General features: G+C 39.5%; 1 protein-coding gene across 1 annotated transcript; it reads left to right on the plus strand.

Moving 5' to 3' along the window:
• Positions 1-350: 350 nt before the first annotated feature.
• On the plus strand, positions 351-18,379 carry LOC138831372 (zinc finger protein 25-like). Its single transcript, XM_070028487.1, has 6 exons — positions 351-407; positions 6,738-6,869; positions 15,122-15,248; positions 15,812-15,901; positions 17,016-17,116; positions 17,204-18,379. The coding sequence occupies exons 1-6, from the start codon at positions 351-353 to the stop codon at positions 18,377-18,379; spliced, it is 1,683 nt and encodes a 560-aa protein (XP_069884588.1).
• Positions 18,380-18,721: the final 342 nt, after the last annotated feature.

The following is an 18,721-nucleotide window of genomic DNA, read 5'->3' on the forward strand; positions in this document are numbered from 1 at the left end:
CTGAGCCACCTTTCCAGCCCAAGAGGCTGAATTTTTGAGGTTGATGCTTTTCCTTTCTCCTCAGTCTCTGGCTGGTCTCTGGCCATTCTGGTGTCTTGAGTACAGAGGGCTCTTTGTTCTAGGGCTAATCAAATGGAGATTAGCAAATGCTCTAGTTAATACCTTGAGGTTAACTTGGCAGCTAAAAGTACATCCTGTAGCAGTTAATTGCCCTTGTCAGTGTTTGAATTGTGTGAGTGGGTTATGTGTCTTCTGTATTTTGCATATGCCAGACCCTCTGCATTTCATACATGTTGTCAGAGTCAGAAAGACAAAGACTTAAATGAAACTGTTGCTTCCTAACAACCACAATGGAACTGGGAATGGAGGGAGCCTCTGTAGCATGTGCAGTGGAGTGGGGAAAGGAGGTGAGCCACAGATAACCTAGCCCGAATCTCTCTTTGAGACCTCTCCTCTTTCCCAACTTCATATGGGAACTGAAGGAAAGCTGGTAACCAGGGCTGCTAACACTAGCCCAGGGCCTGCAGGCAGGGTTAAACTCTCCTCAGCAGGGATGATTAACAGGTCTGGCCTTATCCTGGAGTAATGGAGCTGGCAGAGGGGAGGTTCAGGAGCCTCTAGAGAAGCTCACCCCCACTTCAGGGTGATGGGTCCTAGGTATGAGCCTAGCTCCAGGGTCTCTCAGTGGGCCCTGGCCTTATGGATTACCAGAGTGCTAGTTAATAAAGGAATATAATTAGTTAGCTGGGCACCAGTAGCTCATTCCTGTAATCCTAGCTACTCAGGAGGCTGAGAGCTGAGCTCATGATTCAAAAACAGCCTTGGCAGAAAAGTCTGAAACTTTGCTCTCCAATTAACTACCAAAAAGCCACAAAGTGGATCGATGGCTCAAGTCTCAGGAGCACAGAAGCTCAGGGACAGGATCCAGGCCCTGAGTTTAAGCCCTAGGATCAGTCCACAAAATAAAACCAAACTGAAACACAAAGTTACTCTTGTTGACTTTAAGAGTACTGTGCTATGGCTGGCAATTCTAGGTGCTTGTAGGACTCTCATTCCAGAAACCTGTAAGGAAACTAGGGTTCTGTGGGGTTTGAACTTGTCTAAGAGCTAGATTACCATTGGTCTTCCTGGAATTGTGCCCAAGGCTATCTAATTATTGGGCATGTACAGCCTTTTAATTTAACTTTCATTCTCTTGGAAGTGAGCTGTGGCTAAAGTGGTAGAGCATCAGCCTAGAGAGAAAAGGTTATGAGATAGCACACAGACCCAGACTTCAAGCACCAGCACTGGCACAAATAAATGCTCTCTCTTTTCCACCTATATGAGCCATGGAGAGACTGGTGTTGGAGTGAATGCAGTTGTGCTCTTTTGCTTACTAACTGGTGGGTCTTTCTGTACTTTATAGTGCCGGCTGTGGCTTGAAATCATGGCCTGGGTACTATAAACTGAGCTTTTTTGCTCAGTTTTACCACTTGAGCTACAGCTATAATTCTAGGTTTTTAGGTGGCTCATTGGAGATAAGAGTCTCATGAACTTTCCTGCCCAGACTGGTTTGAACCATGATTTTCAGATCTTGGCCTCTCCTGAATAGCTAGGATAACAGATGTGGGCCACCAGCACCTGGCTTAGCTGGCTAAGATGCAAACCACCTGGAGGCAGCCCCAGAGACTTGGATTTAGTTAGTCAGGTTGGGGCTGGCACTGTACTCTGTGTCTGTGTGTCTGTATGTACTTGTGCAGTTGCCTAAACACAGGACCTCGTATTCTATTTTGTTTTTGTTGATGCTGGGGCTTGATCTCAGGGCTAGGGACATATCCATGAGAGTCTTTTTCTCAAGGCTACCACTGAGCCACAGCTCTATTTCCAGCTTTTTCTGAGTAATTTACTGAAGATAGAATTTCATGGAGTTTTGTGCCCAGGCTGGCTTTGAACTGTGATCCCCAGCATCCTGAGTAGCAGCAGCAAGGATTACAGATATGAGCCAACAGCACCCAGCTCATATTTATAAAGAAGGATGAGGTAGTGATTATCTTTTATCGTAAACTTGCCTCTGGGCATAAATAGTTTGTGTACTACTTGTTGTTGTTATTGTTGTTGTCAAGTCAGAGGTGGGGATGGAACTCAGGACCTTGTACTTGTCAGGACAGGCTTCTCCAAGAGCTAAATCCCCAGCCCCACCTCATATTTTTTATTGCTTTTTTCCCCTCACAATTGGTGCTCTACCAGATGAGCACCATCTCTATTTCTGTTTTATGTTTTTGATTTTTTTCTTGTTAATTGGAGATAAGGGTGTCAGACTTGCCTGCCCAGGCTGGCTTTGAACTGCAATCCTCTCCTCTCAACCTCAGGAAGTAGAATGGTGGGTTTCCAGAGCCTGGGAAAAGGCATGGATGGGTACTGCTAATTAATAGGTACCCAATTTCAGTTTGGGATACTGAGAAAGTTCTAGAAGTTGATATCAGTGAGGTTGCTTGAAATGTGATTGTACTTAAAGCCACTGAAGTGTATACGTATACTTGGTTCGTATAGCATGTTTTATGCTATACTTATTTTCACACAATGAGAGAATAATTAACATTGCAGCCAGAGAGGGGCTGGACAAGAAAGGTTGGCAGGAGGTGTAAAGTTCACTCATTCAGTTTCTCATCACCAAATATCTGTTGTTGGACCCTTTGTGCTTGGCCTGTGTCAAGTTGGAACAAAGGCAGTGGGTAGGTTGCTTAGATCTGGCCCTCTATTACTTGAGCCACAATTATACTTCTGGCTTTTTACAGGTTAATTGGAGATTAATCTCTCAGATTTAGCTGCCATGGCTGGCTTTGATCTCAATATACTATCTTAAACTCATGAGTGGAACCTGCTCTTTTTTTTTTTTTTTGTCAGTCATGGGGCTTGAACCCTGGGCTTGGGCGCTATCCTTGTGATCTTCAGCTTAAGGCGAGTGCTCTACCCGCTTGAGCCACAGCACCACTTCTGGTTTTCTAGTGGTTTATTGGAGATAAGAGTCTCATGAACTTTCCTTCCCTGAGCTGGCTTTGAACCGTGATCCGCAGATCTCAGCCTCCTGAGTAGCTAGGATTACAGGCGTGAGCCACCAGCTCCCGGCCTGCTCATTTTTTTTTGTTGTTTTTGGTTATCAGGCTTAAACTCAGTGCCTGGGCACTGACCCTGAGCTCTTCTGCTTAAGGCTAGTTCTCTACCACTTCGAACCACTGTACTACTTTTGGTTTTCTGGTGATTAATTAGAGATGAGAGTCTCACAGACTTTGCTGCTCTTTAGCCTTGAACTTCAATCCTCTGATCTCAGCCTCCTGAGTAGTTAGGATTACAGGCAGGAGCCCCTGCACCTTGCTGGAGACCTGCTCTTCTATGAGGGAAGGGGCTCTGATTATCTCCATTTCACCGATGTAGAAACAGAGGCAAAAAAATTAAAATGACTTGTCTATGATGTCACAAGTTATTAAATGCCAGAGCTGGGGCTGTTATCTTTTAGCAAAGCTCACCCTCAAATAATACTCCATTTGTGTGGCCTTTGTCATCCCATCATATTCCTGTACCAAGGAATCAACAACACCCACAGGTGTGATTAAGAACATGGCTCTGTCTGGTGAGGAGAGTGCCTGGATTTGAGTCTCATATTCACTACTGAATTTGGATTGAGACGTTTGTATGGCCAAGATTCAAGTTTTGTGATCTTGTCTCTGGCCAATCATTTGTTCTGTGTTCCAGCGGCCAGGTCTGTACGACTAGGATAATTTATTACCAAGTTCACCTATTAAAGTCAGCTTTATAGTTCATTTGAGTGAAGATGGCAACCTTGGGCTGAGTGTCTCATTCAGTGGTATTCTGTACATTTTTAGCCAGAACTTTTTGCCTTGAATGGAGCCTGCAAGATGCAGAAGAGGGTCAAAACTGGGTGTAGAGTGGCTCTGCCCAATGGAAAGGGCAGAACTGATCATCTCTGCAAGCTGAGTGGCTTAGACAACAGTTGTTAACCCTCCCCTGGGGTCCACATCAGTCAGACCTTGGGGCCTTCCAGAGCAGCTCTGTAAGTCACAGGGGGGGGGGGATGTTGTTTATAGAGTTATTCAGTCAACTAATCCAGTAAACAGGATCAGCAGGACCTAGCTGGATTTATGGATTGCCAGAGGGCCTTTCACTGAAGGAGATGTGCTTGCTTGTGGCTCTTCTGCTCACCACTGGCCAAGCTTGAACTCAGTATCTGAACACTGTTCCTGGGCTCTTTGGCTCCAGACTGCTACTCTACCACTAGAGCCATAGCTCCATTTCTGGTTTTCTGGTGGTTAATTGAAGATAAGAGTCTTATGGACTTTCCTGCCCAGGTTGTCTTTGAATTGTAATTTTCAGATCTCAGCTTGCTGGGTAGCTAGGATCACAGGTATGAGGTACCAGCTCCCAGCCATTTTTTTTTTTGGGCCCAAGTTTTTCTGTTTGTAGAATAGTGGTGTTCTGAGTACATTTGCAATATGTTTCTGTGTGTCTGTGTCTGTGTCTAATGGTCCTGGGGCTTGAACTCAGGGCCTGAGTACTCTCCATAAGCTGTTTTTTTTGTTTGTTTGTTTTTGTTTTGTTTTGTTTATTTGCTCAAGGTTAATGCTCTACCACTTGAGTCTAAGCTCCATTGCTGGCCTTTTGGTAATTAGTTGAGTAGCTAAGAAACAGACCTAAGCCACCAATGAGAAAGGTACATTTTACTAAAACAAATATGCCTACATCCAAAACAAGAATACACATGTCATGTCAGGTGCCCATGGCTCATGTCTGTAATCGTAGCTACTGTGTGAGCACTGTGACAGGCTCTACCTTTTAACAGCAGTTATTTTTCCTCACTTACTTACTGTCTCCAGAATTCTTTCATTAGTTGGGCACCAGTTGCTCATGCATGTAATCCTCACTACTCAGGAGGCTGAGATCTGAGGATCACAGTTCAAAGCCCGCTTGGGCAGGAAAGTCCCTGTGAGACTCTGAGTTCCAATGACCCACTGTAAAACTGGAAGTGGAGCTTTTTGGCTCAAGTGGTAGAGTGCTAGCCTTGAGAACAAAAACTCATGGATAGCACCCAGATCAAGAGTTTAAGCCCCAGGACCAGAAAAAACATTCTTGCATTGTGCAGAAGTGACAGTACATACCACTAATCAATACTTAGAAGATTGAGTGTGATTAAGATTCCTTCCTAAGCCAGGGACCAGTGGTTCACATCTATAATCCCAGCTACTCAGGGAGCTGAGATCTGATAATCAAGGTTTAAAGCCAGCCTGGGCAGGGAAGTCTGTGAGGCCCTTATCTCAAATTAACCACCTTTTGAAAAGCCAGAAATGGAGGTGTCACTCAAGTGGTAGATCACTAGCCTTAAACAAAAGATCAAGGAGGGGGCTCAGACCTTGAGTTCAAGCCCCAGAATTGGCACACATGCACAATTTTTTCCTATGGTCTCTCTGTTCTCTTTGGCCTCTGCATGCAGGCCATGAAGGATGGCTGGTGTAGATTCAGAGCCCCTGCTGCTTTGGTGGGTGCCAATGATGCCCATTGAGCAACGTTCTCTGACCCTTTTACCATTTCCATGGCTCTGCTCCTCAGCACTGAACACCTGTGGCTTTCTTTAGAGGAGAAAGCAAAATAGACGGATGACCAAATGGATTAGGGCAGCAGGAGGAGATTGTTCACTGCAACTCAAGGCTCTCCAAGTTCAGGCTTGCACAGAACCCCATATCACCCTGTTATCCTTTTCTTCTGCTGCTGATCCCCTGGAACATCGTACACCTTATGTATAATCATTTCATGGACTTCCTGGAAACCTTGAGGAAGCATCACTCCTTCATTGCTGTCTATTCTTCTCTGTCCACATACTGTCTTCACTGGGTATATCCCTCTTCCCCAGCATTCCTTCAGTCTCCATGGAAGTGCATTGAAGGGACATAGGCATGTAAATGAGAGTCACTGTCTGACAGATCTATCGAGTGTGTGTGTGTGTTATGTGTGTGTGTGTGTGTGTGTGTGTGTGTGTGTGATTCCTAGGGTTTGAACTCAAATCTGGATGATGCCCTTGAGCTTTTTGGCTCAAAACTCATCCTCTGCCACTTGAGCCACAGCTCCATATCCAGGTTTTTGGTAGTCAATTGTAGATAAGATTCCACTTGGTTTCCTTCCCAGGCTGTCTTTGAACCATGATCCTTAGATCTCAGCCTCCTGATTCAGCGAGGTTTACATGCATGAGCCACCAGTGCCTGTCCCTAAGCCTTTTTAATTTACCTTCCAGGTCACTGAAAGCCCAAAAGTTCTTCAGACAATCTGACAACTCTCCAGGAGTCATAACTGTCCTTGATTCTCTGCCCTGATGAGGGTGCTCTGAGTATTTGGATACAAGGAAATGTGCCATTTGACAATCATCATTGAAACATTATAACACAAAAAATATGTGTTGTATACATTTTCCCTCTATAAATTTAGGTGAAAAATACTGAGTCACAATATTCGTGTTCTCCATGGTGTTTAAATATGTAAATGAATGTTAGAATACAAATGCTCAGTGGAGTCCTAGGATATCTTTGCATTAGTAGAATAATAGATCATACATCTCTAAGTGTGTTTGAGTAATAGCTAGTTTTAGGGAAGATGTGACTTTTTGATTATTCAATTATTTTTGTAGGAACATCAGTTTTTATGAATTCTGTATGTACATTAACAGAGAAATGAATTGCTTTTGTATTATCTGTTAGGGTATATTAGACTTTGCCAGAAAACCATGCAAACATCCAGGTACAAAGAACAAAGAAAGTTTTATTGACAGCAGTGGAACTGGCAAGACCTCACAAGTGAAGAGTGAGAAGAAGTACCGGCTATTGTTTGAGGTGACCTATATAACGAGGGGCTAGGAGGTGGAGATCCCAGTGTGGACATGTGGACCAAGGGATCCATCATGGTGGACTAGGATTTATGGCTGCTGTCCAAATAGTAGATAAGGGGCTCTGCATCTGCCCAGACCTTAAGGTCACTCTAGGGAGTTCTTGCTGCCTTATATGGTGGTAACTACCTCAGAAGAGTACCATCTCAAGGTAAAGGGGGCTTGGAGGGAGGCTGATTATTAACTGCCTTTCCTTAATGGGCCTAGTGTTGACCAGGAAGGGAGCATGCCAATGTGGAAAGGGGAAGGAGCATGCTTAGCTATGGGAAATAATCTTACTGGGCTAACAATATCTAGCAACTAATGGACTGTGGATTTGTCTTTAGTGGAGAGTTTGATGCTTTACTTGATACATAAAAAATTCTTCTCCCATAAGAAGGCCTTTCCTCCCATGTATAATATTTTGAGGAGGAAAATTTCAGGAAAATCACACAGGTTCTTTCCTGACTACCTCATTTGCCTTCTCTCCCAGCCATGCTTCCTGAATCTTCTGTTCATTGTCAACAGCAAGAAAGAATGAAAGATTCTCTGGTGAGTTGCATTTTATTTCTCATTTTGTATTACATTCCATCTTATGAACTTAAAGGTGTCCAATATTTAAAAACAGAAAAACAGATTCAGCTTCAGGAACATGTTCATAAATCCCATAAAGATGGCTATTAAGTTTAGCATATTTTAATAAAATCTGACATTCTGTCTATGTTAAGTGCAGATTTCCTTCAGCTTGTTTCTAGTTTTTCTTATGTGAGAAAATGTAGTCACACTGTGATGTGATTCAATAACCTAGAGGAGGTGACATCTCATGGAAGATAAAGGTTCCCTAGCAACTTGTCAGAGATCCCGTCCTCATGAATAACATTGAACTGTCTTAATGAAGTCTTTGAATGTTTTAGAGGACTGAGTAAGCAATATGTACTTAAATTACTCTTCATACCTTATTGGACTGCTTCATGGTCATTTTCTTACTTGAAACTTAGGCTATAGGCAATGATATGGTCTATGATTTTTCTAGAAATCCCTCTATTTTTTTCTAAGGTGTCCTCACAGGATTCCCCACCCCCCTACTATTTTCTGTTTCAATCTTTGTTTTCTGCTCTCTAGCTTTGCTTATTTGTATCTTTCTTTATGTATCTATTTTTCTTTCTGTATTTTTTTTTCTCCCAGCCTGTCTTCCCTCCATCTGTCTCTCACTTTTTACTTTTCTTCGAATGCTGTGTCTGGGAACTAGTTTTTCTTACAAATTTTCCTTTGCTGCAGTGGCTCTTAGAATTGACATTTTTCTTATGGTTTGATTTTTTCTGTATTCCCTTTGAAGACAGGTCTTGCTATGTAGTCTAGCTTGCTCTTGAAATTTTATGTAGCCTAGGCTGGCTGGTAATCCCAAATTCAGGGAGTATAGGTATATTCCATCCTTTTTGGCTACATTAAACCATTACATATGGCCACATTGTTTTATGGTCATGCCTTCCATCCTTCTACAGCATTTTTTACCTTCCATAAATGAAGCTGTAAAAATCATTAAATACACAGCTCCTACCAGTCTTTGGAACCATTATATTACTGGGTCTATGTGTTTGTTGATCCATGGAAGAGCAGTAAGGGAAATCATACCATGGCTGATACTTGATGCCTGGTGTATTTTATTTAGCTTATTGTATTCAAGATTTATCCCTGCTGTAAAATGTATTAAAGTTTTCTTCCTGTTAAACACATTTATTCTTTCCAGGCTTCTGTCTTTTGGTTATTGTGAGTAGTTGTTGTGTAGTGATTCTCCAAATAATTGTTCTAGTCCCTGCTTTCACTTCCATTGGTATAAATCTAGAAATAGAAGTGCTAGGCCATATTCCTTTCTTTCTTTCTTTCTTTTTTCTTTCTTTTTTTTGCTTATGTGGTGCTGAGGAATCGAACCCAGGGCCTCAGGCATGCAAGCAAGTGCTCTACCACTGAGCCACCTTCCCAGCCCCTAGACCATATTCCTATGTAATTCTATATTTAGTTCTTTTAGAAGTCTCCATACCATCGTTGATTGTTTTACATTCCTGCCAGAAATGCATCAAAATTCACTTTGTTTTCACATCTTTCTCAACAGTTGTTAGACTTTGGAAACTTTTTTGTTTTTGTTTAATAAAAGTGTGTATGAAGAAGTAGATATTTCATTTTGATTTGAATTTTTCTAATAACTATTGACATTGAACTTTTTTATATTTAATGAGCTACCTGTATACTTTTTAGAAAAGTCTCTTCAGTTTTTTCCATTTTTAAATTAGATTTTGTGTTGTGGGGGGATGATTAATTATAGGATTTTGTTTTATGTGAACTCTGGGCCTGGGTGCTGCCCCTCAGCTCTTCAGCTCAAGGCTAGCACTCTACCACTTGATCCACAGCACCACCTCCGGCTTTTTCTGCTTATATGGTGCTCAGGAATCAAACCCAGGGCCTCAGGCATGCAAGGCAAGCACTCTACCACTGAGCCACCTTCCCAGCCCCGTTGTTTTATGTTTTTAATTCACTTTGGTTAGTAATCTATTTAGAGAAAAACTAATACTATGCTTTCTCTTCCTTGTTCATCACACCTTCTGATATACAATGTTTTAATTATATGCACTAAATTTGATTTTGTTTAGTATCAAACACTTTTGGTGTCCTATCAAAGGAGTCACTGTCAAGTCTAATGTCATGAAACTTTCCTCCCTTCTTCTCTTCTTTTCCTTTCCCTTCCCTTCTTTTTCCCTTTTTTCCACTACTGTCTTGTCAGCTCTTCTTTTCTCTGCCCCTTTTCTCTCCTCTCCCCACTCCATTCATTTTCATTTCTCTTTATGTCTGAGGACTTACTGTGTTGTCACAATTAGTGTCAAAGCCCCAACCATGCTTTCTTGTGCTAGTACTAGATCTTGAACTCAGTCAGTCAGCTTCCTCAATCACTGTTGACACGCTCATTTAAGCCATGCCTCCAACCTGTTATTAGCTATTTAATTTGAGTTGTCCACCAAGGCTGCTTCCAGACCTCAGCCTCCTTAATAAGTAGGATACATTCTCGTTCCTGAAGCTCTTGTTTTTGTTTTTCTTACCAGCACATACTGTTACTGGCTTATGTGGAATTAATATTCAACCTCAACTCCAAAATTTCAAATGAATTTGAGTTGTCTACAATGCTGGCTTCCAGATCTCAGCCTCCTTGAGTAGCTAGGGTCTGATAACAGTCTTGAGCTAGAGCACTTGTTTTGATTTGCTTTTTTCTTACCTGAACATTTAATACTAACAGTTAATTTGATACTAAAACAAGGTTATTGTTACTGGTTTATATAGAATTAATATTCACCCTCAATTCCAATATTTCACATTTCAAATTAAGCCTTGTATTTTATTTCTAATAGTTGTAACTATTCTAACTGGTATATTTTCTTCACTAAGCAAACAGTGTAGGCTAGCACAACTACATGGAAGGATTGTTTTATAATTAATTTAATTTATTGTTATAGAGATACAGAGAGATTACAATTACATATCAGGTAATGAGTATATTCCCTTTCACAGAGGGTCTTCCTTTCCTTATTTTCACAATTCCTCCCTCCCTTCTCTAATCATGAGTTGTATAGTTTATTTTCATTAGTGTCTAATGAATTCCACTGCTGTACTTTTTCCCTGTTTCCCTGGAGTTCTATGACTTTCCCCCACCCTCCAGAAAATATACCTGTGAATAGATCATACATAGTTAAAAGCATTTGCTTTTAGTTCAAAGGTGAAGTAACAAAGTGACTGCTTTTAATAGCCTATAAAACATAGTGATAATGTACATTTCTCCCATATCCATACTAATTTCCCTGTGTTTATTTCACTCATCGATTTTTAGAAATATATTACTTAACTGTAATGTGTTTATAACCTAGCTTTATATCTCATTTTTTTCTAGGAAGTTTGTCTTGAGAATTACTCTCATTGTTTTGGTCTTCGTAAAATTAATACTTCAGTACTTTATAAACAGCATTTAGTTTGAAATAATGCCAGTGATATGTATGTACTGCTGATGTTTTGTCCTGATGTTTATAAATTAGAGGAGTATTACTTTTCCAATAGTAATGGAAGATTAAAAAATTACAATTCTGTGGCCTTTTTTGCACAGTTCCTTGATCTCAGTAACTGGGCATTCATTCTCTCTAAGCTTCTTTCCCTGAAGTCTAGCACTCACTGCTTGAGCCACAGCACCACATTCAGCTTTTTTTGTTCATGTGGTACTGAGGAATCAAAACCATTACTTCATGCATGCTAAGCAAGCACTCTTTATAAGCCATGTTCCCAGCCCTAAATTTATTGTCTTTTTATTTTCTTTTGGTAGAATTCTTTGGTCTCAGGCCTTCATATTTACCAAGCAAGTAAAGTATTAATTGATACATATGCCTAGTGCAAATACTTTGTGTATAATACACTTGTGCATTTGTATATTGAATCTTAATAAATTAGTTTTTCTTCCATGAATCATTTCAGAAAGATTACCTAAAACCTAACATATGTTCTACAGATTTCCTTTTAATGACCTTGTCCTATGTGTACATGCATGTTGGCATCTTATTCTTTTGAAGCAGGATAATTTTTTGTAACAGTCTTAAAAGGCAGATGTGTTATTAATGAATTATCTTTCCATTTAAATATCTCCTATCTACATTTTCTGAAGAGTTCCTCTACCCAATGGATTATCTATTGAAGATTATTTTCTTTCAATACTTTACACATATATTTCCTTTTTGTGTGCTAGTCAGCATTCACCACTGGTATTGTCACACATGGCTGGATTGGTAGGATGATTGTTGGCCATTCTTCCTTTGTAATGGGGTTCAAAATGGGAATCAAAAGACTTTCCTTTTAGCCTCTGCAAAACAAATTAGTACTATATTTCATTTCACCTTTTAAAATTTTCTTTTGTAGGTTTTAGGTAGCATCACTTTTTATCCTTTTTATACTCTGTTGTGCTTGTGGTCATATTTCACATTTTTTTGGTCATTTTTTAATGTTCCATAAGCCTTTTGCCCTTTGCCTCCATCCTTCAGTAAAGGACTGATAAAATGCAATTGTAGTCAAGGAACATTTTATTCCTCTGCCACCTAAATTTCTTACTGTAGGAGGTATGCAATGTTCACAAAAGTTCATGTAGCAGTTCTTACAGAGGAAGGAAGTATCAGGGTATCTATGACCACATTTCAATCATTAGAATTTCTTCAGGCTGGGGAAGCATCAGCTGCTGCATGGGGAGAAGGCTGAGGCCACTGCTCCACGGGCCCCTGGCCCTCTGTGCCTGTGTCTGGGAAAGCCAGTGTAAGAAGAAGATAGTCTTTCCCCAGCCACCTGGATAATCAAGAGTTTGGGACAGATCCTTTGATAGTGAGGAGCCAGGAGAAAAGCACAGAGTATGGTGTTGAAATGGATTAATAAGGAATAATGTTCTCTTATATTCTGTTATGTAATGACAGCCCATATCATGGAGGTGTATTTTTTTAACAATTCATTTTCCTACAGCCTACCCAACAAACCACCTGAGGTTGCGTTTACAACAAGAATTTAGCATCCAAATATTAACAATATTGACAGTATTTGTCTTGATATTCTAAGGTCACAGTGGTCTCCTGCTTTAACTATTTCTAAAGTTTGTTTATCCATTTATTCACTGCTATGTGATCCGATCCTAGATGACCTCCTAGTGCCAGAGATTGCACGGACAATAAAACAGACAGAGACAAATACAACAGAGTATCTCGGGAATAGAATCAAAAGTATGTCATGTGATGCTACCTAAAAGTCAGAATAACCTGCATTATAGCTGGAATGAACTTGAAACTACTGTTCCTTTTTTGATTTCTTATCTGGCTGCTCCCCTATCAGACATCATCTTTTCTTTTAAATTTTATTTTTCACTTAGCTCCCTCCCTCCATTCATTTACATTCTCATCTGAGTAGACTTAAGTTCTTCCAGCTTTGGACAATAACTGCTTTTAGAAACTGTAGTTACAAGAAAGCAGTTGCCCAAGACTCAAATTTTTTTTTAAAGTTCAGCATTTGTATTATACAGCCAGTATGTTCACTTTTTTTTTTTTTTCTCAGTCATGGGGCTTGAACTCTGGGCCAAGTGCTGTCCCTCAACTCTCCAGCTTAAGGCTAGCCCTCTACCTCTACTTCCTATATTCACTCCTTTTTTTTCTTTTTTTTGTGCTTTTCTTTTTTTCATTGTGAAAATACTGTACAGAGGGGTTACAATTACATGGGCAAGATAATGAATACATTTCTTATCAAGCATTGTAGCCTCCTCCTTTGTTTCCCCTTCCCATCCTTTCCCATCCTTCCCCCAACCCCCACCCAACCTATATTCACTCTTAACCTGATTATGAAACCAAACCATTCCTCACTACTCTAACATGATAAAGAAGCCACCTGAGGGGGCGGGAGCTGGATTCTCAGTTGTCACATCAAAGGAACCAACATTCTAGCAGCATCCATTCTTGTTGAAGCCTTCCACTGTTAGAGATTTGAGGTTACATGTACTTTATGCTCCTAACTGATGTGGCTGGAGAATTGATATTGAATTTATAGTATCAGCAGAACAGAAAATGTGGTGTATTTTATACAGGTCAATAAAGAATTGAGCTGTTCTTCTCCAGAGAATGGAAATTAGAAGTCAAACACCCTTTGTATTTCAAAATAGGGTGTCAAACATTTTGTAATTTTCATTTAAATTCTTAGGAGGCTATTAGTTAAACTGTCTTCCAATACACTGCTTAATATAGCACTGAATAAATGATGCAAGGTATTACTGGAGAAGTGATTGATAGCTCTGCTAGTAATTGATTTATTTTTCTTCAATAAAGTTTCATAAACCAATTAGCTGCCTGAATTAATCAGTATGGGGAATATATTTTGTAAATGGAAAGCTGTTTTTATTATTTTCCATGTACATTTCCTAACTAAACCTCTTTATCATGTGCATTTGAAGCTGGGGGGGGGAGGGGAAAAGGGAGTAATAGTGGGTTACAGTTTACAAAATAAAGTACTGTTGTGGGAGTCGTAATGAGGCTGTGTTGAATATAACCATGAGATATTGGGCATCCCTGGGTTTATTCAGCCATTTACAGTAATGAGCATTAAATGCAGCAGATATCATTTCAGGTGACTTAACATGAATAAATAAACTCAATGCTACTGTAAAAAATTTTAATAACAGAAACAGTTAACAAAAATATTTTTATGTGCTAAGTCAAATCTTAAAATGTCCAAATCAGTCATTAGCTACTCTCTTGAGTATTGTTAACTCTCTTTTACATTCACATGAACACTGCTTTTCGTAGGTTGATGAATATGGTATATATTCGATATAATATCCTGAATGTGTTGTGCTTGCTTATGTGAGAGCACTTTTTTTTTTTTTTTTTTGCCAGTCATGGTGCCTGAACTCTGGGCCTGGGCACTGTCCCTCAGCTCTTCAGCTCAAGGCTAGTGCTCTACCACTTGAGCCACAGCACTACTTCCAGCTTTCTCTGCTTATGTGGTGCTGAGGAATCGAACCCAGGGCCTCATGCATGCAAGGCAAGCACTCTACCACTGAGCCACCTTCCCAGCCCCCATGTGAGAGCACTTTTTAAGTGAGGCAGAATATGAAAATGCAAGAAAAGTTTCTTGTTTACTTCATTGTCACCCTGATACATAGGAAATTTTATCAAAGTAAGCTAAACATACTCTTTTACTACCTAGACTTAATGTGGTCATGCCAGATTATTATCTCCTTAGAAATGTATTCTGATGTATTAGGGAAACTATTTTTTTTTATTTTTGTTGTCTGTGTGGTTTGAACTCAGCATGGGTGCTGTCCCTGAGCTCTTCAGCTCAAGACTAGCACACTACCACTTAAGCCACAGAGCCACTTCTGGGTTTTTCTGCTTATGTGGTGCTGAGAAATCAAACCCAGAGTCTCATACATGCAAGGCAAGCACTCTAATACTGAGCCACCTTCCCAGCAGGAAACCTTGTATTTTAATTACTAAGTTAATACAGTGGCAAACATTTCTACTTTGATCATTCTTTCTCCCACTGTATAGATAACACAGCAAGCTCCAAACATTTTTATATAAGATAAAATGCATACCTGTAGATGAATGAAATTCCAGCCTTGGTTTTCTCATGACTCAGGGCTAATTACTTGACAGAAATGTGTCCTTACAGAAGCTAGTGTCATTTGATGATGTGGCTGTGGACTTCAGCTGGGAGGAGTGGCAGTACCTGGACGTTGCTCAGAGGACTCTGTATAGAGATGTAATGCTGGAGATCTACCGTAACATTGTGTCCTTGGGTGAGCAAAAGTCACATTAACTTGTAAGGTCACGTGCTTTGTTTTTAGTAGATATATGAATATTTATGTTATTTAGATGTAGCATTCTCTTCCCAACCTTGAGCATATTATTGTAAATGGTTATACAATCTAGAATATAATGTATATTACTGTTGGAAAGATGATCTGGAAACCACAGATTTAAAATGGGTATTTATAATTCAAAACTGGCAATTAGGTACAATGGAGCTGGTCTGTTATCCTAGCTACTCAGGAAGCTGAACTGAGGATTTTGATTTGAAGCCAGAAATGGCAGAAAAGACCCCATGACACTCATTTTCAATTAACCACTCAAAAAGTGAAAGAGGGGCTGGTACTCTTAATTGGTAGAATGCTAGCCTTGAGCAAAATAGCTGATTTCAAACCACACAAAAAGAAAAATAAATCCAAAGCTGGGGGAAAGTCAACCATGGAGTCATTGAGAAATAACAAGATTTAGGAGCAACCTTGTGAATAGATGGTCAAATCTTACAGCAAAGATGACCCAGCATGATCAATAATTCTTCACTATTTCTTATTAACAGGGCACTGTGTTCCTAAACCTAACTTGATCGTCAAACTGGTGCAAGCAGTAGAACCAAGGATAAGAGAAGCCTCAAGCAAAAATTTCACAAGTGAGTTAAAGCATCTTGTGTAGTGATGTTTTTGCCAGAGCTCTGTTGGTAGATTCGTCTTGCACTGTTCTGAGCAATAATGTTCCCAATTCTAAGTCCTGTGTGGCAAACAAATAGATGATCCTTTCTCTTAAAGACTAGTAAATCAAGAATTCATGTGGACACTAACTGAATTTGTTGTGGCTATAGAGATAAAGTTTGCAATTCTCTTTGTCTTTGTGGAAATCATTCTGAAACAGAAAAACTAAACAAGAAATGTAGAAAATATGATTTTATTTTCTTTGAAACTAGGACTATGTACGTATGAAGAAATAAGGAGTACTCCAGGCCTGTTCTCCTGATGAGTATAATAGATCATCAGTGCTGGAAGACATACACTGGGATTCAGAACTGCAGATTTTAGTCTAGAGAGGATGATTATTTGGCTGATGAGCTGAAGAATCTTTGTTCTTCCATGCTTCTGATAGGCAGGAATATCAGAAAAGGAATTTTAAAAAGACTTTCATCCACAGTGAAGACAAAGAAAGTTTAAAATTCCCATAGGTACCTCATAATTCTTAGTAAGAAGTTAGAACTTAAGAGATGTAGGTGTAAAACCTTACTTCTAGGAACAATTCCTGCTTACTTGATAGGCAAAGTGATATATAAACAATATTATGGTTTCTGAGAATGGAAAATATTTTTGTTCCTCACCTAATGGTTGAGAAACAATAAAACAAAATATATAAATTATTTCAAGGAAATAAAAAATAACTATTCCCTTGTGCCAAACAAAATAAAAATTGAGAAAAACAACCCCAAGAATACTAAAGGGTATAGTTCGTACACAGCTTACTACTCTGACAGTACATGGGTAAGTAATTTGAGGAAGTATTTCCTCTGTTATAAAACGAAGAAAATTGAAACACAAAAATTCTTTTCCATTGTAAAACATCAGTATTACTTTCTTAATTTAGACATTATGGAGAAAAGCATATATTTATCACCAATCAATTCCTACTCTGATATGTTAAAATATGTAATAATTAGAATGAGTAAAAATGTCTTTACCTTTACAGTAAGGAATCTTTGGATCTCATTTGTGTTTTGTCTTTTTTTCTGTGACTTATTTTAGATATCCAAGAAATGGAGGACGTGAATAAAATGTGCCAGCAAAATCCAGATGAAAGTCCATGTGAAGTCTTAGTCACAAATAGTAATACAGTGGAGGAAGGAGTGAGTTTAGTAACTTTTCATAAGGCAGAATGAATATAACCATAGTGAATATAGAGAATGCTATTATAACTCTGCTCTCTTTTTCAGAAAATACTTCAGGGAGGAAGAAAAACTCCTGGATGTAGTCTATGTGGAAAACTGTTCAACTTAAGACCTACAGTCCCTACTCATGAGAAAAGATACACAAGAGAGAAACATTGCATATGTGGTGCATGTGACAAATCTTTCAGTCAGGAAATAGACCTTATGAAGCCTCAGAGCAAATATCCAGAGAATTCCAATGAGTATATCCAGTGTGCAAAATTTACCTCTCAGATGTCAGACCTGAATTTACATTCTCAAACACCAACAGAAGAAAAACTCTATGAATATGAGGAATATAGACAATTTTCCACCCATAGAAATCACCCCAAAGAGAAACGTAATGAATGTAACAAATGTGAAAAGTCATTCAAAAAGAAGTCACAACTCCTTTTGCATCAGAGAATACACACCGGAGAGAAACCTTATGAATGTATCAAATGTGGAAAGTTGTTCAGACAGAAGACACACCTCACTTTGCATCAGAGAACTCACACAGGAGAGAAACCTTATGAGTGTAAGGAATGTGGAAAGTCTTTCAGACAGAAAAATAGCCTTGTTTTACATCAGAGAAGACACACAGAGGAGAAACTTTTTGAATGTGATAAATGTGGAAAGACTTTCGTGCGGAAGTCACCCTTCATTTTGCATCAGAGAATACACACAGGAGAGAAATGTAATGAATGTAACAAATGTGGGAAGTCATTCAGACACCAGTCAAGACTTCTTTTGCATCAGAGAACACACACAGGAGAGAAACCTTATGAGTGTATCAAATGTGGAAGGTCATTCAGACAGAAGATACACCTTACTTTGCATCAGAGAACTCACACAGGAGAGAAACCTTATGAGTGTAAGGAATGTGGACAGTGTTTCACCTGGAAGTCACAACTTGCTGTTCATCACACTGTACACACAGGAGAGAAACCTTACAAATGTAACACATGTGGAAAATCTTTCGGACAGAAAGAAAACCTTGCTTTACATCAGAGAAGACACACTGGGGAGAAACCTTATGAATGTGATAAATGTGGAAAGGCTTTTGTACGGAAGTCACCCCTCATTTTGCATCAGAGAATACACACAGGAGAGAAACCTTATGAATGTAACAAATGTGGGAAGTTGTTCAGACAGAAGATACACCTCACTTCACATCAGAATATACACCAAAGAGCAACATGAATGCAACAGGTGTGGAAAGTCTTTCATGCAGCAGTCACATGTCACTTCACATCATAGTTTACACAGGAGAGAAACCTTATGAATGCAACAGGTAGAAAGTCACCTACAAGGCAGACCTTACTAAACATCAGAGAAGTCACACGGGAGAGAAACCCTGTGAATGTAAGAATTGTGAAAAGTCCTTTACCCAGAAGTCAAAATTTAATACTCATGTGAAGACACACTCATGAGAAACCCTATGAAAGTAAAAAACTGGACAGACTTTCAGACAGAAGTCATAACTCACTTTGTATCAGAGAACACACACAGTAGAGAAACCTTATGAAAGCAACATATGTAAAG

This window comes from Dipodomys merriami, unplaced genomic scaffold (assembly GCF_024711535.1).
Source record: "Dipodomys merriami isolate MVZ:Mamm:240054 unplaced genomic scaffold, mDipMer1.0.p SCAF_194, whole genome shotgun sequence".
Lineage (NCBI taxonomy): Eukaryota > Metazoa > Chordata > Mammalia > Rodentia > Heteromyidae > Dipodomys > Dipodomys merriami.